The sequence below is a fragment of the Leopardus geoffroyi genome, chromosome B1 (genome assembly GCF_018350155.1).
Source record: "Leopardus geoffroyi isolate Oge1 chromosome B1, O.geoffroyi_Oge1_pat1.0, whole genome shotgun sequence".
In the NCBI taxonomy this organism is placed as follows: domain Eukaryota; kingdom Metazoa; phylum Chordata; class Mammalia; order Carnivora; family Felidae; genus Leopardus; species Leopardus geoffroyi.
Window position 1 is genome coordinate 34,603,607 of NC_059327.1, and position 24,417 is coordinate 34,628,023.

Sequence of the window (24,417 nt, forward strand, 5' to 3'; positions counted from 1 at the left end):
TTTCCACAGGGGTAGCCAACAAGATGAATTCCTCTCGGGCTATCCAATCCTACAGAAAGGCCCAGCACATCCTGTTTACTGCTCTTCACCGTCCTGTTTACTGCTCTTCACTACACCATGAACTTGTCTGGGTCCTGTGCATTATCTGCTATAGGGCTGGCATGTTGGAAGGGTTTCTTTAGTGCTTATTTTATTTTATTTTTGTATTTTTTTATTTTTTCAGAGAGAGAGAGAGAGAGAGAGAGAGAGAGAGAGCATGCGAGCCTGAGCGGGGGGTGGGGGGGAGCAGAGGGAGAGAGAGAGAAAGAAACTTTTTTATTTTTTATTTATTTTTTTATCTTTGAGACAGAATCTCAAGCAGACTCGGTGCTTAGGGTGGAGCTTGATAAGGGGCTCAATCTCATGACCCTGGGATCATAACCTGAACCAAAATCAGGAGTCAGATGCTCAACCAGAGCTACCCAGGTGCTCCTTAAGCACTTATTTTTGAAAACGAGCAAATGCGGGGGTGCCTGGGTGGCTCAGTGGGTTAAGCCTCCGATTTTTGATCTTGGCTCAGGTCATGATCTCATGGTTCATGGGTTCAGGCCCTGCTTAGGATTCTTTCTCTCTCTCTCTCTCTCTCTCTCTCTCTCCCTCTCTTTCTGCCCCTCCCCTGCTCATGCTCTCTCTCTCTCTCAAAATAAATAAGTAAACATTACAAAAAATAAAAATAAGTAAAAGTGAGCAAATGCAGACATATCAGGGTGAAGGATGGTTCCCCAGTTGGGTTCTTGCTTTGACAGTGATTCTTGACCTTGGCACCAGCATGCCAAAGACACTACTAAACTGGTCAGCCGCAGCATGTGTTGTGCAATTCACTGCCCAATGGGGCCAAAACCGTGAACCCAACAGCGCTCAGCAAAGCCATGCATTTGCCTGTGGGCGAGCAGGAGCATGGGCCACAAGCCCACAGCCGGGGAAGGCTCACCACCGCTAATTGTCTGGCGGCATTCCACGATAGCCATAACAGGGCTATGAGAGGTACCATGCCACATGTCACGGTATGCTGTGGCACCATTCACTTTGGGCTGATTGGAGTTGGGTGGAGTGGGGTTCCCAACACAAATGGAAGACCTGGGCCAGAGAAAGTGATGTTTTCCAGATGCATTTTATGGTTGGTATGGTTGAGCCAGGCCGTGTGCTCGCTGATGCCAATGGAGGCACCACATTCCCGGCACCAACGGCTTTAGTCTTGCACAGGCCCTCCAGGCTCCACCAGGGGCTCCCTGAGCTCAAGCATGCAGCGTGGGGGAGTTTTACACCTGGTGGCGATCCACCAGAAAGGAGATGGGGACGGTCACCCGTGAAAGAAAGTCGTATGGGCTGTGCCGGTTGTCTCGGCGCAGCAGCGGGCCAGCCTTCCACGTGGCGTGGCGTGGGGCTCCCATGGCCGCCAGCAACAATGCCGGGCAGAGCAATCAGGATTCTCATATTTTATCGCTGCGTTAGTTCTCTGGGGCTGCCATGACAAAATACCACAGACTGGGTGGCTTAGACAGTAAAAATTTATGTTCTCCCAGTTCTAGGGGCTAGAAATCCAAGATCAAAGTGCTAGCAGAGTTGGTTGCTCCCGAGGCCTCTCTCCTTGGCTTGCAGATGGCCGCCTTCTCTTTGTGTCCTCGTGTGGCCTCTGCGTCTGCATCCCCGGTGCCTCTTCCTCTTCTTATAAGGACACCAGTCATATTGGACGAGGGCCCACCCTGATGACCTCATTTATTCTTCATTACCTCTTGAAACACACTCTCTCCAGATGCAGTCATATTAGGGGTTAGGGCTTTAGCATGTGAGTTTTACGGGGGGACACAATTCACAACACTCACTCCCTGGCTGATCCCTTATTTAATTTCTTTGAGGCTTGAGTTTTCTCCTCTGAAAATAAGGGGGTGAGAGAGAGGATTTCCCTAGCTTCCCTTCCAACCCAGTGCATGAGGAAATTGACTTGTCTATTGAATGGCTAATAAAAAGCCACAAACTTGGAGCCCGGTAGCTTTGGTCATCCAACCACAGGGAAGCCTCATTCCCCTCCCTGCCGGGAGGGAGGAGCCAAGCTGAGGAGGCTGTGGGAGTGGCAGTGAGGTCACCAGGCGACCACCCTTGCTGACCTCCAATTCACCTCTGACCACCCTGGGGGAAGGGGGTGCAGGAAGGGGGGTTTGGCTGGCCTAGCCTGGTGGCAGGACCAAACCCGTGTATGGAATGTGAGTTGGAAAGTGCCCGCGCTGCCTTTCATGCTAACATCTGGGCCGGGTTACCTCGCCTCTTACCCCCTCACCTCCCCAAATGAGGTGTGGGACTGGTTCACCACAACCTTATCAAAACATGATGCAGCCCTGCCCTACTCCACTGGCTGGAAGTGTTTTGTTTTCCCTATTCATGCTCAGGGAGATGCGGCTCCCTTCTCTCAAACCCCATACTGCTGCCATCAAGAGCCAAGGGAATAGGAAAAGGGAAATGCCTGGGTTACTTTCAGAAACTCTGAGGAGGATTGACCTTCCCTGGTATCTTCACTGGGTGACGAGGTGGAAGGATGAGGGCCAGAGGCCCCTGGCTGACCCGAGGCCTCTTGGGGTTCCACCGGTCCTGGTGATGTCAGAGCACCCCTAGCTAGCGGGCCAGGCCGTTTCCAGAATGCTGGTGCCTAGGAGTGGGGCCCTGGGAATGGAGAGCAATGCCCTGGGCCATGTTAGAGCTTCATGGCTCGCCTCTTGCTCCCTCTGGTCTTCTCTGGAAAATGAGAAAAGGCCCCCAATGCATCTTGAAGTGCTTAGATTCCCTCCTGAGTAGTGGCAACCTGGTCCCTGTCACCGAGGCTGCTCCAGGCCTCATCAGCCCTGGGGAATCACAGCAGCAGCTTGGAGAAGGGCTTCAAGGAGAGGCCCCCGCTCACCACTGGTGACCACATGAGTCACCCTGCAGCCACGGTACTCAGCCAGAGCCTCCGAGACTTCCCTTGGCTTTCGAATGCAGGACAGGGATGCTGGCACACGGCCAGCCACCTTTGGGAGGGCTTCACAGGCAGAGATGGACCAGGGAGAGCATCCTCTAGAACTAAAGGGAGCCCTGGACACAGGCCCTTTGCACTGGGGAGCCCCACTGCTCCCTGGGAGCAGGACAAAGTGTGAACAAGGGTCCTTCCAGCTCCTCCGCCCTCACCCTTCACTGCTCTCCAGATGACAAAATGAAGTCCGTCTTCAGGAGGCAGTGGCCTGTGAAGGGGGCAGCCGGAGGCGCCACGTGTCCCCACTGCAGACAGTAAGGCAGGGCACAGTCCACACGGAATCCAAAACCAGTGGTAAACCCGATTGAAAGTCATTCTGCTCTTTAACTTCACTGCCCGCCGACATCCTGAGCCTCAGCGCTAAGCTGGTCCAGCGTAAGGGTGCACCCCCTGTGGGCCTTCACCTCCCCGGGCTTGGTGGCAGGAGCTGGGCACCACACGGGGGGAGGGGAGGGATCTGGACGTCCCAGAGAGAAAGGAAGCTTACCTCTGGCTCCCGAAATCAGAGCCCACGTTGTGGGAGGGCTCGTTCTGAGGCCTAGATGCGGGGCCTGCAGTGCAGGCTCTATTGCCATCCCCGGGGTCTGTCTGTCGTCACACACAGTGTCCAAAGGCCCACAGCCAGGCCAGGGGGCTGGAGACTTGGGACCAGGGGAGGAGGGAGAGTGGATGTGCGTCAGGGGCTGGCAGACTGCTCCTGGACAAGGCAGCAGTCGCTGAGAGGCGACCCGAGACGGGTTTCACAAGACCCCAAATTAGGTTTCTTTGTGAGTGTTTAAGCCTCAGGGGTCAGTGTGACCTCAGCGGACAGTCAATACCTCAGAGCCCTAAAGCCCAGGCCCCAGGGCCCAGATCTCGCAGCCAGCGTGCTCCCTCCGCCACCTGACTGCAAAGGCCCAACGCGGTCCTCAGTTCTGGGTCAGTGGTCCCCGCTTTGAAACGAAAGCAGCCCTGCCTGGAGAAGGAGGTCTAGCGCCTATGGTTTGGAGGTAGTCTGGTATGGAAGTTAAGAGGCGCTTCCCTCATCTGAGACTCTGTTTTCTCATCTGTAGAATGGGGATGACCTAACAGGGTAGTCGTGACAGCAGAATGAACTCATGTCCACAAGAGACTTGCACGGGTCCACGGACACTATACGTGCTCAGAAGTCTGTCTGTAAGCTTCCCCACGCCGAGCGCAGTGCCTGTCACAGCGCAAATGCTCAATGAGCATCAGCTGGATGAATGGATATGGTGAAATCTGCACAACTGATTTCATCCCTGGGGAGGGGCTGGCATTACCTAAGGCAGAGTTCAGTAAGCACGTAAAGGAAGTATATGGTGAAATAGAGAGGCCTTTGTTAGGTCTCAGGTAAGCAGAGGGGCTGGCCTGGGGTTACCTAGAGGCGTCCCTGTTGGCTTTTAACACACGCCTGCCCAAGGCGCTGGCCCTTCCTTGGGATGTTGGAACGGAGTCGCCTGCCTCCTGCCATTCTGGAATTTTCTCAATGGCTCTGCTCATCTTATTTGTTTGTGTTTTTACATAGCCCTAAAGATATGTTAGTCATGGGTAAAGTACAATCTGTATCTCAGACAGTGTCCAGTGCCCACCTTCACCCTGGTCCTCAGCCCAGAGATACTCAGCAAGACAAACATTGGCCTCCCGAAGGCCAGCCCCCTTCTCGTGTGCTCCGAACCCTTCGATTTCTTCTGAAGAGAGTTTTGATTTCTGATGGGACTCCCACCCTAATAAAGATCATCGCTTTGATGATGGCTCATATTTCTTGAGCATCTAATTTGTGCCAGGCCCTGTCTAAGCACTTTATACAAACTATCACAATTTTTGTATTCATTTATTTTGAGAGAGAGAGAGAGTGTGAGCAAGCATGCGTGAGCAGGGGAGGAGCAGAGAGAGAGAGAGAATCCCAAGTAGGCTCTACGCCATCAGTACAGAGCCCAACATGGGGCTCGAACCCATGAACCATGAGATCATGACCTGAGCCAAAATCAGGATCAGACACCTAACCGACTGAACCACCCAGGCGCCCCTGAATTATCTCATTCTTTCATTCAACAAGCCTAGGACAGAGACTTAGCATCATGGCTGCCCTTGACTTGTCTGTTTTCCAGCTGACCTCATTGACTTTTGCAACCCGTAAGCCCATAATAAGAACTTAAGAACATACTTCATGCCCTAGAAGTTATGCTTGCTTAGAACTGGTGAGCCAACAGCCCAATGCACTGAGGGTTCCTGGAGGTGTCATGCCTTGTCCCAAAGGAATGAATTGCTAGATGTATAGAGGGAAGGAAGGTAAGGTGTTTGGATTAGGGGTTGCATTTTCAGGATGCTTCCCCAACCTCCAGATCTCTCTGCCTGCCCTCATGTAAATTGGTCCGTGCTTTCTGTCCCTAAGACTGGTCACTTATTCATTCATTCCAGAAGTAGTGTTGGAGAACCTAACACTTGTGAGGTGCTCGCTTCGTTACTGCTCACACAGCAAACCACACAAGTACAACTCTGCCCTCCGGAGCTTATGTTCTGGCAGAGGAGACAGGCATTAAACAAATTGTAAGTTAGCTTAGTTCTAACTGTCATAAATGCCAAGAAGGAAACGTGTGGGGAGCAATGGAATGTGTCCGTGGGCCCTGACCCTACAGGCGAGAGAGGAGTGTCGTTGGGTATGGAATCGGAAAGACGGACAAGGATCAGCAAGGCAGAAGGGCATCTGTGTGCAGTGGGCTTCAGTGTGAGAGGTGTGACTTACTATGGGACTCGGTCAGGAGAGTTAGGTAGCCACAGAAGCTGAGAGAAGGCCCACATGCCTGGAGGTTGGAGAACAGGATGAGAGAGTGAGCAGTGGAGCATGGGAAGCCGCTGACGTGTTCTGAGCAGGGAAGTGACACGATTGGGTGGTCTTCAAAGACGACTCTGGCTTCTGACTAGACAATAGGGCGATGAAGTCCAGAGCAGGGCAGGGAGGGGGGGTGGAGGTCTGGCAGGGGCAGGAGGTGATGGCGCCAGGGGACAAGGGGTCTGCACGGAGCTGGAGGGAAGCAATGGATTGGAAGGAGACTTTGGAGATAAAATCCAGGGAGGAAGATTTTGACGGGATGTGGGGGAAGAAAGAGAGGGTGGGGTCGAGGATGGCTCTGAGATTTCTGGCGTGTATAACAGAGCAGATTCGGAATCAGCAAACTACAGCTTGCAGGCCAAACCTATCCCTCTGCCTGCTTTTGTAATTACAGTTTTACTGGAACGCAGCCATACCCAGCCATTTACACATCTGCCGTGGCTGCTCTTGAGCTACACGGCAGAGCTGAGCAGTTACGACACAGAGCATACGGCCCACAAAGCCTAAGATGCAACCTGGCCCTTTATAGAAAGGTTGCTGCCCCTGGAGTAGATGGTAGTGCCTTTTACTGAAATAGGGAGCGAGGGAGAGCTAGAGCACAGGCTTAGGTGGGGTCAGAAAAGATGCCAGGGTCAGATTTGGGCCTTTGCAAGGTGCCAGGCGGAACTGTCAAATAGGCAGTTGGCTACAGTGTCTCGGAAGGGGGGTCTGGTGGAGAGGAGAGTGGGGGTGGAGGCCGATGAGATCGGGAGCTGGAACCAGGTGAGCAGAGGGTGTGTTGATGACAAAGGGCCCAGGAAGGAGTCTTGCAGAATTCTAATATTTTAAGGCCTCTTGCACCCTCGCTAGTGTCTGATTCTAAGGGCAGCCCCTACAGGTAGTCTCACGGAGGGCAGCAGGGAGTAGAAACAGGTGCTGCTGTGGTGCTCAGTGGGGGATGAGTGCCTCTCCTCTGGCCACACAGGCTTCTAAGGTTCCAGGATGCCTGTGAGCGGGGACCTAATACGTAAGACCATGCTGGGCACGATAAGGGTGCACAGTAGGCTCTCAGTGATGCTGTCGAATCCAACTGTGTCCCAGGCAGGACCCCCTGGCTTGGGGAAATTGAGACTGGTGGCAATATGGTGGGCAGCTCCCCTCTGTCTCCACCTGCTGACCATGCCTTTCTCTCTGTCCGCAGCTGCGCCTGAACGGGGGCCGGAACCCCTACGAGGGCCGGGTGGAGGTACTGGTGGAGAGGAACGGGTCCCTCGTATGGGGGACGGTGTGTGGTGAGAACTGGGGCATTGTGGAGGCCATGGTGGTCTGCCGGCAGCTGGGACTGGGCTTTGCCAGCAACGCCTTCCAGGTGAGAAGCCCCAGCCTCGGACCCTTCCATCCAATCCGGCCCTGCCCCTCTCAGTCAGCCCCTATTTTTCACGAACCTTCCCCAGCTACCCAGAAAGTAGAGAGCAAAGTGCCCTGGACTATGCGGGGGAAGGGGAGGTGGGTAGGAACCTCATCCTGGCCTCAGCTCTGCCCCTCACCGCCCTGAGTCCTTGGGCGAGTCATGCTCCCTTCTGGACTGTTTCCCCACTACAGAGTGAGGGGCTGGACTCTGGTTTCCAGGGTCCACTCAGCTCTGAGTGCTGGGAATCACCCTGGGCTGTGGACTGATTCTGGGGTGTCCTGATGTGCCTATGCAGCAGGAAACAACTCGGTCCTACGGGGCAGTGGCAACCACCCAGCCCAAGGCCCCAGATGCCTTAGCTCACTCCCTTGGAGGCCCCTCTGGCCAGACCATGTGTCCCAAGTGGTGTCATGTGTTCTCCCCGTGATTGGCAGGTAAACCTCCAAGCCTTGTCCTGCATCTGTGCCCTCTTCCCTCCGGTCCCTTCCTTAAAGAGAGAGACTCAGATGAAGGTAGCTAAGCCCCTGCCCCTATTGGACGGCAGCAGAGGAAAGGCAGGAAGCTGTTTGGCTTCAAAAATCATTGATTTCTGTTCCCTATAGTGTGAGGGAACGTTGTCAGAAGGAGGCCGGGAGGAGGAGGAGCCAGAGATAGGAGGCTCAAGGTCTATTCCCTACTGTACCCCCACCAGCCTGCTGTATAATGGTCTAGGACAAAGCAGCCACTCTTCTGTGCCTCAGTTTGTCTCCCTGTGACATGGAATGACTAGGCTCAGGTCCTCAGTATCCTGGCTCCAAACACTTTCTCACAGAAGAGGAAAATGGCTAGAGCCCCCAGCTTGCTTGGCCAACCCTGACTCCAGCTCCTGTGCCCAGGTGGCCCTGTCCCCCAGAATGGGATCACCTAGGGAGGGACTCGGGACAACTCCGCAGCCTTGCTGAGCCTGACCGCCTGCTTGCAGGCTGGCCGGGTCCAGGGCAGGAGCTGAGTCCTGAGCAGAGACTGCCCTGTGGCTCCTCTCCCAGCATTCAGAAGGGACAGGCCTCTGATGCCACTCCCCACGCCCTCTGGGGTCCTGGCTTCCCATAGTGCCTCTGCTAATACTGCTTTGACCAGCCGAGGCACTCTCTGGGGCCCCAAAGGGGGCGGAAGAACAGTGTTCTCCAGCTACTTTTGTTCCTGGTCAGCTCATTCTTTTTTTTTTTTTTTTTTTTTTTTTTAACGTTTATTTATTTTTGAGACAGAGACAGAGCATGAACGGGGGAGGGTCAGAGAGAGAGGGAGACACAGAATCCGAAACAGGCTCCAGGCTCCGAGCTGTCAGCCCAGAGCCCGACGCGGGGCTCGAACTCATGGACCGCGAGATCGTGACCTGAGCCGAAGTCAGCCACTCAACCGACTGAGTCACCCAGGCGCCCCTGCTCAGCTCATTCTTAAGACACCTGTGTGTCTGCAGGGTCATGCAGTGGGCCAGGATCTGCCACCGATTACACACCCTGTCCCCTAGCTAGGCCCCGGTGTTCTCTCTAGAGGATGAGGGGCGTTCTCTGGGTAAACAGAACCAATCGGATGTATGAATATTGAACTATCATGTGTGAATAGATCACTTCTCTCCTGCCAATTCTGACCAACTGGCAGTATCTCCCGGGAGCACTGTGTTGAGGATCCTGAGAGCACACTGGGTTTAGAGGAGAGAGTGCTGTGATTGACTAGTCATGTCTGCCCCGGGCGTGGGGCTGGGGAGCGAGCAGGGAGTTGCAGGTGCCTGCCATTCCTGACGCACAGTATTCAACAGCTGTTTGACCAGAGTCTTAGCTATGCCTTCCCCGAGGGGAGCAGTGGCAGAACCAGAGTGCGAGGGTCTCCCTCACTCTGCCACCAACAAAGTGCGTGACCTGGGTGAGTGACTGTTTGTGCCTCTGCTGTCTCTATCTGAAAAAATGGGGCTCATTTAGCTTTAGCTTGGGGATTTTTGTGAGGCCAAAAGTTGACAGAATATGAGACAGTGACAATCCAAGGTGACCCACTTCCCGTTTCTTTTGTTTCATCCAGGAGACCTGGTATTGGCACGGAAATATCTTCGCCAACAAAGTGGTCATGAGTGGAGTGAAGTGCTCGGGAACGGAGCTGTCCCTGGCGCACTGCCGTCACGATGAGGATGTGACCTGCCCCCAGGGTGCGGTGCAGTACGGGGCTGGAGTCGCCTGCTCAGAAAGTGAGAGTCCCTGGGGGGTCCTACCCCACCCTCCCCGCCAGGCTCCAAAGAGTCCCACTGGTTATTCCTTGCAAGTTTCTGGGGCGTCTGCCCTGAGCGGTGCCAAAGAGGAAAGCAGAGATTAATTTTAAGTGAAAAGAGTCGGGGTGGGGGGAGGAGGGAGGAACTACCCCCTACCCACAGCCCCACAACTTGCCTGCTGACAGTGGAAAGACAAGCAGGAGGGAGGGACTTGGAGAGTCTGGGAGTCTTGGGTTCAAATGGCAGGCCAGTGTAGACGAAGTGACTGAGAACTACGCGTTCTTACCAGTTGACGAGGAAGAGCGCACCTTCCTTGGAGGATGTCTCTGAGGGCAGTAAAGCAGACGAAGCATATAGGAGGTGCTCTGTGCCTGTTGGCTTCCTTCCTTTCACCTTGCTCCAAAGGGCATCTCCCGTTTCACACCGTGGAGGCAACTTCCAGGTGACTCCCTGGGAATCCCAGAGAGCCTAAATACACAGAAGGAGAAACCCTGCCCACACTCAGAATGGCCCAGCTCATGAAGGCTCCCTTCTGTGCTGAGAGAGAGAGAGAGGCCTAGCCGTGCAGCTTTGTGGGCACACTGCTGTCCTGATGCCCAGACTCTGCCCTCCCCACCCCGGCCTTATAAAACCACACTTAGCCTTCTCCCTCGAGAACCTGGCAGGTGGCAGAGGCCCAGGATCTGGCCAGAGAACTTGAGATCAGACCCCACCCGCCATTTATTAGGTGACTTTGGCAAAGTTAGTTAACCACTATGATTTACTGTTGTTTTTTTCTGAGACACTGGAAATTAAATGTGACAATGAATACCTACACGTGCACAATAAACAATGATGCACGTCTTTTACCATCATGGAGAACCTGGGGAAGAATAAACCTGAATTCAGTGAGCTTCGTCCGCCCATCGACCCCGTTAGACTCACTGACCCAAGCCTTGTAAGGTGGGACTGTCCACCCGGCATTAGCTTCTCTGGGCAGATAGCACAAGTTATCACGTCCTGTCTGAGGAGATCATCACCCTTGCCAGCCGCCCCCACCCCCGCCCCAGGAAGAACATCCTAGCAGAGAGAAAGCAGTCAGGGGCCTTTCCTTTGCTTCCTAATTTATTTTATTTTGTAATATACCATTATTGCCAAAAGGAAATTAAGATAATATGAACCTCAGTGAAAGGTAGCATGAGATAAAAGCAGATACAAAAGGAGTGCCTTGGGTGACTCAGTTGGTTAAGCGTCCGACTCTTGATTTCATGATCTCAGGGTCATGAGATCGAGCCTCATGTCAGGCTCCATGCTGACAGCACAGAGCCTGCTTGTGATTCTCTCTCTCCCTCTCTCTCTGCTCTTCCCACCATCTGCTTCTCTCTAAAAATAAATACAAACAAACATTTTAAAAAACAGCAAGAAAGTAGGGGTTGGCAAAAAGGTAGTGGCTCAAAATGGAACCAAGAGAGAGGTTAATAAAAAATTATAGTGTGGAGTCCTATACATTTACTCTTGGGAGGTCATAAAATTCACCATGAGCTTCCTAACAGCCAAAAAAGGAAGGAAACCTGGTCATTAATACCAGTATCCATGAAATAGAAACAAACCCATGAGATAGGAGCAACTCACTGTTCTAGTTTCCAAGATGGAAGGGAATTTCTCATGAAAATGGACAGTTATGAGATCAACGGTACTCTTGACATCCTCATGGCAGATGAGAAGTTTCATGGGGTCCTGAGAACCCCTCAAATTAGGCTAAAGGCATCACTCAGAGTGACTACAGGGAGGCAGTGCCATTTGGGCCGGGAACACAGCTCTTGGCTGATCTGGCTTAATGAATGTTATTCAGAGAGAGAAAGTATATTCTCCAGGCAACCCTTTGTAATTACTTTTTCTCATCCAACCTGTTACACCTGTATCTGCAAGCCTTCTCCTCCTCACCCACCCCCCACATACAGTCCATTTCATTTTTACCTCTCCATGTTTTCTCGACTCCCTCTACCTCCTTCCACCCGACTGTCTCAGCCTGTGTCCAGATGACATTCTTCCATACTGCAGAGGCCCCTCAGCGGGATCCCCACAGCGACATGTGCCCCTCCGACCGCTCCCCCTCCCAGAAGCCGGAATCAATATTGGCCTCCCACTCATGCCTCCGTCCTGTCCAGACCCGTCCGAGCTTTCCCACAGCACTTAGGTGAGTGCAGGGACTTGCACAAGGCAGGTGTTGCCCGGCTTCGTTGTGGGCCACCCTCCATTCCCCCACCCCTCCTCAGTGTCCCAACCGCCCAGGCTTTGGTCCTCCTTCATGCCCCAGGGGCCTGGCACATGCAACTTGACATTGTAGAGATACTTCCTATAGTCCCCACTCATCCTCCAGGGAGCAACGAAAACATAACTGCCTCCGAGGAAATTCTTCCTGACCTCCTCCCCCAGACTGGGTCCCCCTGTCATAATTCCCAACACACCCATGTTTCTCCTTCTATCTCTGGACACAACTGTAATTAAGTAATTAGTATGTGCTTCTGTCTTTCCTGCCACAGTGTAAGGTCTGCCCTGTTCAGCACTGTCCAGAGAGTCCAGTGCAGTGTTCGCTATAGTACTTGGTGGATGGGCAGATGAATTCATGCTTCAGATGAGTTTCCGGTGGACATTTCGGATGTTAGGGAGGTGAAGGCCCCATTCTATGGCAGGTGCTGAGAGCACGGTTCCCAGGCTGCCAGCAAACTGCAGATCATGTTAAGACATCTGAGCTGGGGTTAGGGCTGGCCTCCTCCCAGAAAGAGGAGAGAGCAATGGAGACCCATTTGCTCAGCACAAAGGTAAGCAAAGGAAGGGGCCGTGGGTTGAGTACCGAGTAGGGTGCAGACAGTGAATAAGAGACTCATAACACCCTCTAATAAAAGCATGCCCAGAACACCCGGTACCGGGCATCCTGGTGTGTGCCCTCCAAGAGGAACTATTTCTCAGCGAACGAGGGCCTCCCGGTGTATGTCTTCCACTCCCCAAACCACATCCCATCAGTGCTCCCCCTTCGTACCCTTCAGTTCCACATCCAAGCCCTGCAGATGGATTTGTTCTCCAGGGGGTGCCGCCCTGTGCCGGAAATTGTGTCCTGAGAAGCTGCCGTGTTCCACGTGCAGCCGGGAGGCCGTGGGGAATGCTCCAGGCTCTGGCAGACTTGAGGGAAGCAAAGCTCACAGGTGCACACCCACTTTAGACATTTACAAGCAACTTGATGGAAAACATAGGATGGGTCTGGTTGTACATCAGATACAATAATTTTGTGACTTGAAATGTACTAGAAATAGTCGATGGAATCTGACTTTTAAAGGGAAACTTACAGTTAATCCTTTTGTAAAGAAGCTAAACCTTCTAATAGAATTGCTTACTGAGCAAACATGGACTGTATCCATTGGTAATTTTTTTTTTTAACACCTGCTGCATGCTGTGTGCTGAGTAAATCGAGCTTCGTTTTACAAGAAATACCTGGGGGCACCTGGGTGACTCAGTCAGCTAAGCTTCCAACTTCGGCTCAGGTCATGATCTTGCAGTTCGTGAATTCAATTCCTGCATCGGGCTCTGTGCTGACAGCTCAGAGCCTAGAGCCTGCTTCAGATTCTGTGTCTCCCTCTCTCTCTGCCCTTCCCCTGCTTGCACTTGCTTGCTCGCTTGCTCTCTCAAAAATAAACATTAAAAAAAATTTTTTATATGAATTTAAAAAAAATAAAAGAAGTACGTGGGGGAAACCCTCATGTAGAGCAACAGTGTGAGTGGAAATTGAAAGAAACCATTAAGAAGGTGATTTGGCAGGGGCACCTAGGTGGCTTGGTCAGTTAAGCATCTGACTTTGGCTTAGGTCATGATCTTGCAATTCGTGGGTTCAAGCCCCACGTCGGGCTCTGTGCTGACAGCTCAGAACATAGAGCCTGCCTCAGATTCTCCCTGGATTGTGCTCTTTCTAAAAAGTAAATAAACATTTTTTTTTAAAAAAGATAATTTGGCAATATGCATCAGAGCCTTGAAAACATATAGCCCTTCCTCCCAGCAGTTTCAATTATAGAAATATATTCTAAAGAAAAAACTGAAGTTAAATACAGATTTACTACAGGATGTTTAACTGTGCAAAAATGTCAAGGAACCAATGCATCTAAAAATATGAGTTAATAGGGCTATGAATTAAGTATTATATAGCCATGAAATGCATGTTGTAATGGATATTTATTAACAAGGAAATACCTCAAGATATATTTTAAGGGAAACAGTATGAGCAGACTGTAAGTCTACAGACAATGTCACACATGTTGTAGACTGTATTTATCGATCCCAGAAGAATCAGACCAAGGTATGGATGGTGCTCTCCCTCAGGGAGGCACATGATCATTGCTGTTGTTTGTTGTTTATTATGGAAAATCTCCGGCCACCCAAAAGTAAAGAGAACAATATAATGAACCCTCATGTACCATCACCCAGACTGAACAGTTGCCAGCATTTTGCCCACCATTTTACACCAATAACCACAGAGGCGTCCAAGAGGACTCTCAGAGAAGGGGAAGAGGAATTGGGGGTGGCGTTCCTCAAGGAAAGTGACCTTGAGAGGCCATGAGCCAGTCCCAGATGGTGCTGGGGGCGGGGAGGGGTGTCTTGTCTTGTTTGAACATCGTGTCTGCCCTCCCTAGCTGCCCCTGACCTGGTCCTCAACGCGGAGATTGTCCAGCAGAGCACCTACCTGGAGGACCGTCCCATGTTCATGCTCCAATGCGCCATGGAGGAGAACTGCCTGTCAGCCTCGGCTGCCCAGACCGACCCCACCACAGGCTACCGCCGGCTTCTGCGCTTCTCCTCCCAGATCCACAACAATGGGCAGTCTGACTTCCGACCCAAGAATGGCCGCCATGCGTGGATCTGGCATGACTGCCACAGGTGAGCCCTCCTTGTTCATCGTTAGCATGTTACCCTGGCCCCCCACGCTGCACTGGATGGGATTCAGAGTCACAGGGAGCCCTGGAGAGAGCTGACAGGCCACACATCCAGGAGGCAGAGTCTTCCTACACTGGAGGGGTCATTACAATGGACTTCTACATTTATTCAGCCATTCTCCACTCTCAGCTGCCCCGGCCCACCTCCCCTTCCCTAAGCCCAGTCTCTTTCTTGCCTCCAATGCCTCTACTGTTAGGAAACAAACTTTTTTTTTGAGGACCCGATGCCTCTCCATTGACCCTTTGGTCAATGGTTTTCAAATGCATCTACGGCAAGTTCACGATCTGTGGGGTGCTTGGGGGCTCTGCAATTTTTGGACTGAGTTCATTCATCAATGTATTTTAATTTTTTTTTTCAACGTTTATTTATTTTTGGGACAGAGAGAGACAGAGCATGAACAGGGGAGGGTCAGAGAGAGAGAGGGAGACACAGAATCGGAAACAGGCTCCAGGCTCTGAGCCATCAGCCCAGAGCCTGACGCGGGGCTCGAACTCACGGACCGTGAGATCGTGACCTGGCTGAAGTCGGACGCTTAACCGACTGCGCCACCCAGGCGCCCCTCATCAATGTATTTTAAACATCTCGAGAAAGACGGTGGGTGTGGAGACAAGAGTTCTAGGCCCAGTAGTCGTGAGACCTGGTCTCTCAACCCAGCTGTGTCTGTAACCAGCTGCGCGATGTCAGGCCATCTGGGCTACATCACCGGGGACCTCCAGTGTCCCTGCCAGCCCTAAGTCTGTGGACTTGGTCCCAGTGCTGTAAGTCCTGCACAAGAACAGAGTGAAATCCTAGAGCCAGCCCTAGCTGGAGCCAACAGAAGCCACCCCATTCATCTCCTTGCCTTTTCTTTTCTTTTTTTCACTTTGCCTTGATTCTTACTCCAATCCAGGACCCACTGCCCCAGCTTGTTTGCATTTTCCTGCTGAGGCCTGAGTTGGGCAGGTAGAGGGAACAGAAGTGAGCACACTTTTGAAAATGAAGGGGCGGAGGCCCCTGCTGTGCACAGGGCAGCAGTGCCCCTCAGGGGTCCACGGCGAGCGCCCTCCTGTGCATCAGTGCTCTCTTGGCAGCACAGCTCTCGTCCTCGGTCCCTGCGTCTCACGGTGAGGCCCGTGGGCTTGGGCAGAGCCTGACCACCGCAGACCTTCCCATCAGAATCTGCATTTTGTCAGCGTCACCCGCTCATGTGCGCATCTCACATCAGAGCCTGAGAAGCCCCAGCCCAGCTGATCAATCGTTAGGCGTCCTTCCAGCTCGAAAAGGAAGCAGGCACTGTGAGGGGCACAAGAACTGACGTTTATTGACCCCCTTCTAACTGCCAGGCACATGGAACCCTCATTTTCAAGGGTAAGGAGACAGAGGCTCAGTGTCTACATGACTTGCCCAGGGTAACACAAGAAGTTGCCCGGCAGGGACCCTCCACTCCCAGCTGTCTGACCCCAGGGCGTGGGCAAATCTTTCTGTTACCTCTGCTGAATCTTCATCAGAAAGCTATCCTTTTCCTGCTTTTTCCTGTCACAACTGACGGTCCGGTCACATTCGAATAAGTCTTGGGATAGAGCTGTTCCATCTGTTTCAAAAGAAAAGACTATGATAGAACTTAGGGTGTTGATTTTCCTTTATAATTATTATAAATTATGTTTTGAATGTCCCGACTAGCCAAAGAATTTTTGGCCTTTATATAGAAACATGCCAGCCTTCTGCAGGGTGGAAGTCAAAGAGTAAAATTAAAGTCATGACCATATTGGTGCCTGATTTCCTTTGGAGACTACGTGGTGGGAGCCCTGGGTCTGCGGGGGCTGATGTTGCTTATTATAAGTGGAACATAATTGCATCTCTGTCCCACACATGGCGGTCCACCCAGACATTACATGGCAGAAGTCTCCGTGGGACATATGCTTGCTCTCCGAGCAATGGTCTGTCCTCTAAGAATACACATGGCAACACCATGGAAGTGTTTCTTCTGATCTGGAGCCCCAGGCATTCCGATCTCTATGTCACCCCACCCCCTGATTTTCCTGTAGTCTATTTCATTTCTTTGCTTACAGATGTTCCCATCAACGATTTGGGAGGGATGGGTAGAAAAAACATGCTGGCCAAGCGATATGTCCCTCCAAGCCACCCCTTCCTGGTCCGTAACTGAGAGCCTATGACCATAAGATCTCAGGGAACATAAGAGGACACCCCTGCACCCTGGCCTCCAGAGCTCCAGGGGGCTTCTCCAGGCTCTGTAGGAGGACCTGTCAATAGGACTCCTGGCCCCATACCTCTGTTGGGTCCCTTTGAGAGTCTGATGAAAGCAGGCCCTCCCTCCACTCAAAACAAATTATTTCTGGAAGACTTAATACCCTATCTCAGCAGATTTACAGACCTCGGAGCCAAAGTTGAGAACCCTGGCTCAAATTAGTATGAATGGGGAAAACTATCACTCCCAATTTAATTGATGGTACAATGAGGAACAGAACTGTGTTCCTTGAAAGCCTTAAAATGAAACGTGAAGACTGACCCCCTTAGCACTTGCCTTGCCAATCAGACATAGGAAAAAATGCCCTGAGTTGTTCTCTCTCCTATGCATCATGTCCTTGCTTGATGATCCTGCCCTCCTGCCACTTGCGCCCCAGGGGGTGGAGCCACACCTCTTTAACTGACACATCACATCACAGGTTCCACGGGGTCCGGACGAAGGTGAGCACAGAGCAGCTCTCCTCTGAGGCCTTCACAGCTCAGGAAGCCCCTGGAGAGGCGCCAGGAGCTGGCCTGTGGGGAGGTGGATGTCCAGCATGGGTGCCAGCCCAGCGAGTCAGGGACAGCCCTGCTGCAAGGAGAGACTTTCATTCGCTCTGCCCTGCTTCTGCCACATGCAGAGCAGGCCCCCATGTTGGATCAAAGCCCCACAGGTGTGATGTGGCCCCTGTGAGCCCATGTTAGGCCCTTGTCGCATCCGTAGGGCTTTGGCCTGGCCAGAGGGCTCTTCCTCACACATGGGGAAGCAGGGTGGAAGGGTGAAGGCCCCCGCCCTTCATGATAGCACCTCCTGAGACTGGAGCACACCCCCAGTTTCCTCTGCCGTGGGGACAGAGCACTGTCCCAGCCACAGCTGAGCACCAGCCAGGACTGTCCACTCTATGACATGTGGCTGGTATGGGACAGGATGAAGAGTGACAGCATCTCCTCTACAGTGCGCACGGACTCTCTGATGCAGAGTTTTATTTGGGCCCCCAACAACCTAGGAGGACAAGGGATATACCCAAACCCGCCATCTTCCTCTGGACCAGCCTTGTGGGTCGTTCACGTACTCATCAGCTCCTTCTTCCCCTGGTACCATGTCTTAGGATACCGAGCTCTGGAGTCTTGTGCTAGAAGGCCATCCTTCCTTTTATCCAGATTACAATGACTTCCACCAAGTGTCAGGTTATGCTCTCTCTTCTTAGGTTCTGGAATTTCTTTCCACGTTAGAGTTTCCCTAGGTCTACCCCATGGATCAGGCGTCCTCTTAAGGCTTGCAAAAGTCAGGACACCTTAGCCTGGAAAGAGGAAGTATACCCTCATCACTAGTACACGCCCGTCCGTCTTCCTGGTAGCCCCATCTAGATCTCCTGGGGTGCATAGTTGGGGGGTGCCCCTGGCCTCCACAGCCAGCCGGCGGGGAGGAGGACGTGGCCCCGGGGTCATGTCCACACCTGTCCCAGAGATAAAGCACTGGAGCTCCAGGACTGCAGCTAGCTGGGATCAAGAGGCTCCGAACCAGCTGTTCCCTCCTAGTGTTCGCAGGGGAAAAACTGAAGAGCTAGGGAAGACTTAAATCAAGCGTGCAGGAAGCAGGGGGAGCGGGAGAAGGTCAGCCTTACAACAGTCCATCTGTGGCCTCCGTCTGAATTTTATTTAGACAACGGAACATAAACCTATTTCTCTTCAGTCTTTCCAGCCGGTAAACATGGCAACATAAACCCCTCTCTGAAAGATGCAGACATGTTTTAGGCAATGAGTCAGACCTCATGTCTCATCCTGCTCCTGCAAGCAGCCAAAATAGACTCGTTCAAAGTCATCACTTCCACTTGCCACAAAATGCGTCCTTGTGAATGTTCTCAGGGGGCCCCTGGCCCAGCATCGCTTTACCCAGAGACATCAGCGACCTGGGAAAAGCCCAGCTTAGGAACTCCTGACATTTTTAGCACAAGCAAACACAGGAGGAAGGGGGAAAGAGCCTTTAATTTCCTCTCAGAAAACCGATCCTTTTCATTCCTCTCTTGCCTCTGTCCTGACTGCAGTACTCCCGCGGAGGGAGCCTGAGGCCGGCCCCGTGAGACCTGGGGGGTGAGGAAGCCTGGGAATGGTAGTGGGAATAGTGGTGGTGGTGACGAAACTACTACTCCTGGCACTACTGCGGGCCGGAGAAACAAGAGAGAGCCGACAGATGCCGAGTGCCGCTCTGTTACAAGCCCCGCGTGAGGTTTTTCTGCAGTTTCTCTGATTCAGTCCTTCCAGGAGCCCTGAGAGTGGGTCCTGTTATCATTCCCACTTTCCTGAGGAAGAGGCTCAGGTCGTGCCTAAACACAACCAGGCATTCTGCTCCCCGTGCCTTGGGTGCCTTGAACTTCTGTCTCCCCATTTGCCCCGTGTCCCCGCAATGGCAGCGACGAGTGTGTTCCAGTAATTGCAGACGCCTGTGATGCTCGCATGGCAGCTTAGGATGGGCCTGGCCAGCAGAGCGCCTCAGGGAGGCCCCCGCCCGCAAGGGGCAGCCATGTTCCCCTTGTTTGGTCTGACCCAAATGCACCACCTTCCAAGAATCTGCATCTGTTCTCAATCCCTCCCAGGCCAAGAGATGGGACACTGTTATGTAAACGGTGCGCGGGGCTAGAGCAGCTGGGTCACACAAGCTCTCCGGCCTCTCTTCCGGGGCCCACGAGGACGCGGCTGCCATGCTCTGCTCCTTCCCAAGGGCCTGAGAAACGCTCTCTCCCCCTTTATGTGCCAGGAGCACAGAGTCCTGTCGCTCACTCCCTAGCTGGTGCCAGGGAGGCTGAGGCCTCGCTGCGTCCTAGTCCCACTTCCTGCCTGACACTGGGCTGTGTGAGGGGCTGGTCCAGATACCCCGCTGCTCTTCCCGCCTCTCCCCCTTCCTCCACGTGCCCTCCCCTTTCTGTTCTTTCCCTCCCCACCGAATTCCCACTTAAAAAAGTTTTCAGGGGCGCCTGGGTGGCTCAGTCGGTTAAGCGTCCGACTTCGGTTCAGGTCATGATCCCGCGGTTCGTGGGTTCGAGCCCTGCGTCAGGCTCTGTGCTGACAGCTCAGAGCCTGGAGCCTGCTTTGGGTTCTGTGTCTCCCTCTCTCTGCTCCTCCCCTGCTCACGCTCTGTCTCTCTCAAATAAATAAATGTAAAAAAAAAAAAACCAAAACATTAAAAAAAAGTTTTCAAAAGACATCAATCACTTTTATCAGTCTGCGGTAAGCATACCCAATAGGAATGGGCTGGGAGAGCCACGTTCGTGCCCCGGAGGATTATGAAAAACACCTATTAAAGATATCTTAATTAATTTTTAAAGTTTATTTATTTTTTTTTAAATTTTTTTTTTCAACGTTTATTTATTTTTGGGACAGAGAGAGACAGAGCATGAACAGGGGAGGGGCAGAGAGAGGGAGACACAGAATCGGAAACAGGCTCCAGGCTCTGAGCCATCAGCCCAGAGCCCGACGCGGGGCTCGAACTCACGGACCGCAAGATCGTGACCTGGCTGAAGTCGGACGCTTAACCGACTGCGCCACCCAGGCGCCCCTAAAGTTTATTTATTTTGAGGGAGAGAGAGTGCGCATGCACAAGCAGGGGAGGGGCAGAGAGAAGGAGAGAGAGAGAGAGAGAGAGAGAGAGAGAGAGAGAATCCCAAGCAGGGTCCGCTGTCGGCGCAGAGCCCAATGTGGGGCTCAAACTCAGAACCGTGAGATCACGACCTGAGCCGAAATCAAGAGTCGGACGCTTAACCCACTGAGCCCCCCAGGAGCCTCTAGATAGCTTAGTTTATTGAGCGTATGGTATCCCAGGCGCGGTGCTCACCCCCTCGCTAACCCCCACAGTACCTCCTGCATTCCCTACATTGTTATCCCCCTTCAGCTGGTGACAGCCGGGGCCGGGCCGGAGCGTGGCCGCTGGAGCCCCATGGTTAGCGGTTAGCGGCCTCTGCTTCTGCCCTCCCCGCCCTCAGGCCCTGTCCCCGCTCGAACCACGCTGCTGGCTCCAGCTGCAGGCGGCAGCTCCTCCAGACACTGACCCGCGGGCCCTCTCTCTCGCTTCAGGCACTACCACAGCATGGAAGTGTTCACCCACTATGACCTCTTGAACCTCAATGGTACCAAGGTGGCAGAGGGCCACAAAGCCAGCTTCTGCCTGGAGGACACAGAATGCGAAGGAGGTATCTTTGTGTGGGGGGGTGGGGGGTGGGGGGGGCTTCAGAGGGGCTCAGATGCCCCCACCTGTCCTGGATCCCAGGCCTGATGCTGGACTCTGTCCCACTGGCCGCTGCTGACTCTCCCCGTGACCCTTCTCTAGCCAGGGCCTTCCATGGCCCCAGCTCTGTGGGCAAGGCCTGGCTATGAAGGAGCCCCCAGAGTTATGCTGATGGGCACGGGTGGGTCCACACGGTCCCCTGGGTAAGGCCCAAACCTGGCACGTGGTCCCCTCTCCCTCTGGCTGCTGCAGCCTTTCTCCCTGTGTCCCAGCACCGGGTACCCCTGCCCCGCAGGCTCATGCTCTCTGAGTCCAAGCCCAAAAGACCCACCTCTGAGGTTCCTGGACTCTCTCGACTCCCCCAGACAGAGGCAGCTCTCTGCCCACACCCCTAGCAGGCCATTATGGTTGCACTGTGATCACCTGTGGGCATGCCTGCCGTCCGGACCTGACTGGGCCTCAAGGGAGACACAGTGATTCCTCTCCATATACCCAGTGCTCAGACTAGTGCCCAGACATGGTAGCCTCTCAATAAATGTGTCAGGGACATGCCATGCCAGGAAATCACACACACAGATGGGTTTTTGAGCACCTACTACGTACCCGGCAACCAGCTGACCCACTAAGGGTCGGATTCACAAACCAGACCTAGGCCCACATCCAAGTGCTGATTGTCCAGAGGGTGGCAAGATGACCGCCACATTAAGCTAAATAATCAGCACCAGAACGATCCCAGATAAGCATTCACTCCATTCCCAGGCTAGTGGAAATGCCAGAGTGGCCAGGGGAGGCTTCGTGGAACAGGAGGCGCCAGGCTGGGCCTAAAGGGACGGGTGGGATGTGGGAATCAAGGCAAGGATTCCAATGAAATGAGAACGGATGAGAAGCCTGCACAGTGGGGAGATGGGATGCCAAGCCCAGAAGCAGCAGAGTTCTGAGGACTTGGGGGACGGGAGAGATTTGCTGAGTGTGGGCTCTGGGAACGTCACCCACCCAGCAGGCCTTCTTGGGGCTCTTTGGGGGAAGAGCAGCTGGGAGGACAAGTAGTTCAGGCAGTGGGGCCAGGGTGCATGGTGACCGGGCTTCCCTCTGCCCCCGCCTGCAGACATCCAGAAGAATTATGAGTGTGCCAACTTCGGTGAACAGGGCATCACCATGGGCTGCTGGGACATGTATCGCCATGACATCGACTGCCAGTGGGTCGACATCACTGACGTACCCCCTGGAGACTACCTGTTCCAGGTGAGGGGCACAGGAGGGGGTTTCAGCCCCTGCTGAGGGGAGGAGCGGCCTTCTCCCCAGTGACGGGGGAGGCAGCCCCCTTGGTGGCGGTGTCCAAACACAGAACACGTGCAGGGAGGCACACAAAGCCCTTGGGGAGCTGCCAGGCCCCTGAGACGTCGCGTTAACACTTGCGAATCAAAGCGCGTGCGCGTAGCCAGGTTTGGTCTTCAGGCTGAGAATTTGTTCCACAGACCCTAAGGCACCCCACATCCGTGGTGTCCTCTGACACAGACTGTCACCTCCCCCCCCACCCCTCCCGTGCCCTCACCCTCCCCTGTCTGTGCTGTCGAGGCTGGAAATAAGCTCAGGAGGAGCCATTCACTCGCAAGCGTCTGTGACTTGCCTCTCCCAGAAAAGGTGACCTCCCGAAAGGGTCTGCAGAGGGGACAATGCTGCTGCCTTCCTGCAGACACAGTGGCATGCTCCAGCCGTGCCCCTGGCATGGGAGCAGGGGCACCACATTCCCGGCATCGCCCTCTCTGGAGCACAGGTGCGCTCCGGCCCGCAGAGCTCCCTGGCGCCCTGGCACATTCCTACACCGCCACCCGTCTAGGTCTCGAGCTCACCCTGCTGGGTGGCAAAGTGGGTGACCAGAAATGTGTCATTCTGCCTTGAAAACTTTCCCAAGGGGCATTCAGCCAGCCCAGAGCCCGGCCCGTGGTCCCCACCCTGGAGACAGCCCTGGGAAGAACCAACACCTGCACAGAAGTGACCACAGAGGGGCTTTGAAAGTTTTCCTGTGCAATTTCAGAGGCTGGAAATCAGACAGCCAAGCACTTTTCCACCCCCAAACCCAAAACCGCAGACTTGGAGAGGCCCAGCCAAAGAGCAGAGTGCTCTTTATTTTAAAAATGAATATCCATGTCTCTGTGCACGTACACTGTGCCCAGGGTTTTGTGTTTGAGGTTTGCTACCACTTTGCTGGGTGAACGTGTATTCTCGTGTGTCCTGACAAATGCCACCTATTTAATAACTAGGGCTCGTTGAAGATTGATGCCAGGCCTGGCCGTGCCTAAACCCTGTGAATGAATGTAATTCCCCCAATGAAGGCCTTTACTACTACCCTCATTTTACAGCCAGGCAAACCCAGGTCACATCAACTCTGTATCCATGTTCCTGACCCCTGACGACACAATTAGCAAGTTAACTTACTGGGAGCGTTTGTGCCTCTGATTAATGGAAAAGAGTATTTCCCTTGGGACAGACATGGAATTTTAGATGTGTGATAGCCCTGGCCTGGGATTCACTGGCCCTCTCCATTCCCACATGGACCTAAGAGCAGACCTCAGTAATGCTGCCAAAGGCGGGAGAGAGCCAGGGAAGGAGGACGTGCCTTCCAGGCAGAAGGGCCTGCAGGAAAGGCTCAGAGGCAGGGACGTGTGTGAAGTCACATCTCCAGGAGCACACGGCCTGTCCCATCCCATCTCAGCACATCCTGCTCCCCAGCTCCCTTCTAGTTCCTATCAACAGCCTGTTCTGTGGCCTCCTTGGGCCCCCATCCCTGCCTCTACTAATCTCAAACCTCCCGGGGCACCCAGGAGAGGGTAACCCCTTTTTGAAGGCCGACTTATGGGAGGGTATATGTGTGTGAATCACAGAGAGGCAGACAGAGGTGCACATTCTCACTCCTCCCAGCCTTGACCCCTCATCTCTGGCTAGTCCTGCCCCAGGGCTGCTCTTGGAGCAGGAGGTCGCCCCGACTGTGGAGGCAGGGCTGGTCTCAGTAGAGCCTGGGCCCGGGGTGAAGGGTGACCAGGGCAGGACTCAGCAGCGCCCTCTGACCTGACTCGCCCCCAGGTTGTCATTAACCCCAACTACGAGGTTGCGGAGTCTGACTACACCAACAACATCATGAAGTGCAGGACCCGCTACGACGGCCACCGCATCTGGATGTACAACTGCCACATAGGTAAGGTCCCTGGGCACTGGTGGGGGAGCACGGCACACCCAGAGCTGCCCCCAGGCCCGCCAGCCCCCCGCAGCCCCCCCCCTCCCCCCCGCCTCCAGGAGACAGGCGAGAGCTGCCTTTTGTCGAGGAATCAGAGCAGCTTCCTTATTCGGGTAACGAGCGTGGGGAATGGAGCCAGCCTCCCATTTCCATGCACAGGAAGGAAGCTGTAGACACAGAAGGCCTGGACAGAGGCTGGGTTTTTGCAGCCAGCTCTGGCCGGGGAAGGAGGGAGGCACGGCACCGGGCTTGGAGCTGAGGCCATCTCATTACGCATGTGACCTCAAA

At 53.7% G+C, this 24,417-nt stretch overlaps 2 protein-coding genes across 3 annotated transcripts in view; one reads left to right on the plus strand and one right to left on the minus strand.

Moving 5' to 3' along the window:
* Positions 1-24,417, plus strand: part of LOXL2 (lysyl oxidase like 2) — a 94,935-nt gene that overhangs the window by 69,145 nt on the left and 1,373 nt on the right. The window contains exons 8-13 of the mRNA XM_045457099.1: positions 7,051-7,218; positions 9,313-9,475; positions 14,155-14,398; positions 20,747-20,862; positions 22,003-22,139; positions 23,979-24,090. Coding sequence (XP_045313055.1) covers positions 7,051-7,218; positions 9,313-9,475; positions 14,155-14,398; positions 20,747-20,862; positions 22,003-22,139; positions 23,979-24,090 — 940 coding nt within the window. The remainder of the gene's footprint in view (positions 1-7,050; positions 7,219-9,312; positions 9,476-14,154; positions 14,399-20,746; positions 20,863-22,002; positions 22,140-23,978; positions 24,091-24,417) is intronic.
* The window catches only part of R3HCC1 (R3H domain and coiled-coil containing 1), a 34,922-nt gene continuing 21,318 nt past the window's right edge, over positions 10,814-24,417 (minus strand). Inside the window, exons 5-6 of one of the 2 annotated variants that reach the window (XM_045457168.1) lie at positions 15,923-16,025; positions 10,814-10,858 (exon numbers count right to left, since the gene is read on the minus strand). In XM_045457168.1, coding sequence (XP_045313124.1) covers positions 15,939-16,025 — 87 coding nt within the window. In that variant the 3' untranslated portion in view covers positions 10,814-10,858; positions 15,923-15,938. Of the gene's footprint in view, positions 10,859-15,730; positions 16,026-24,417 lie in introns of those variants that run through there. The other variant, XM_045457159.1, reaches the window with a different exon arrangement.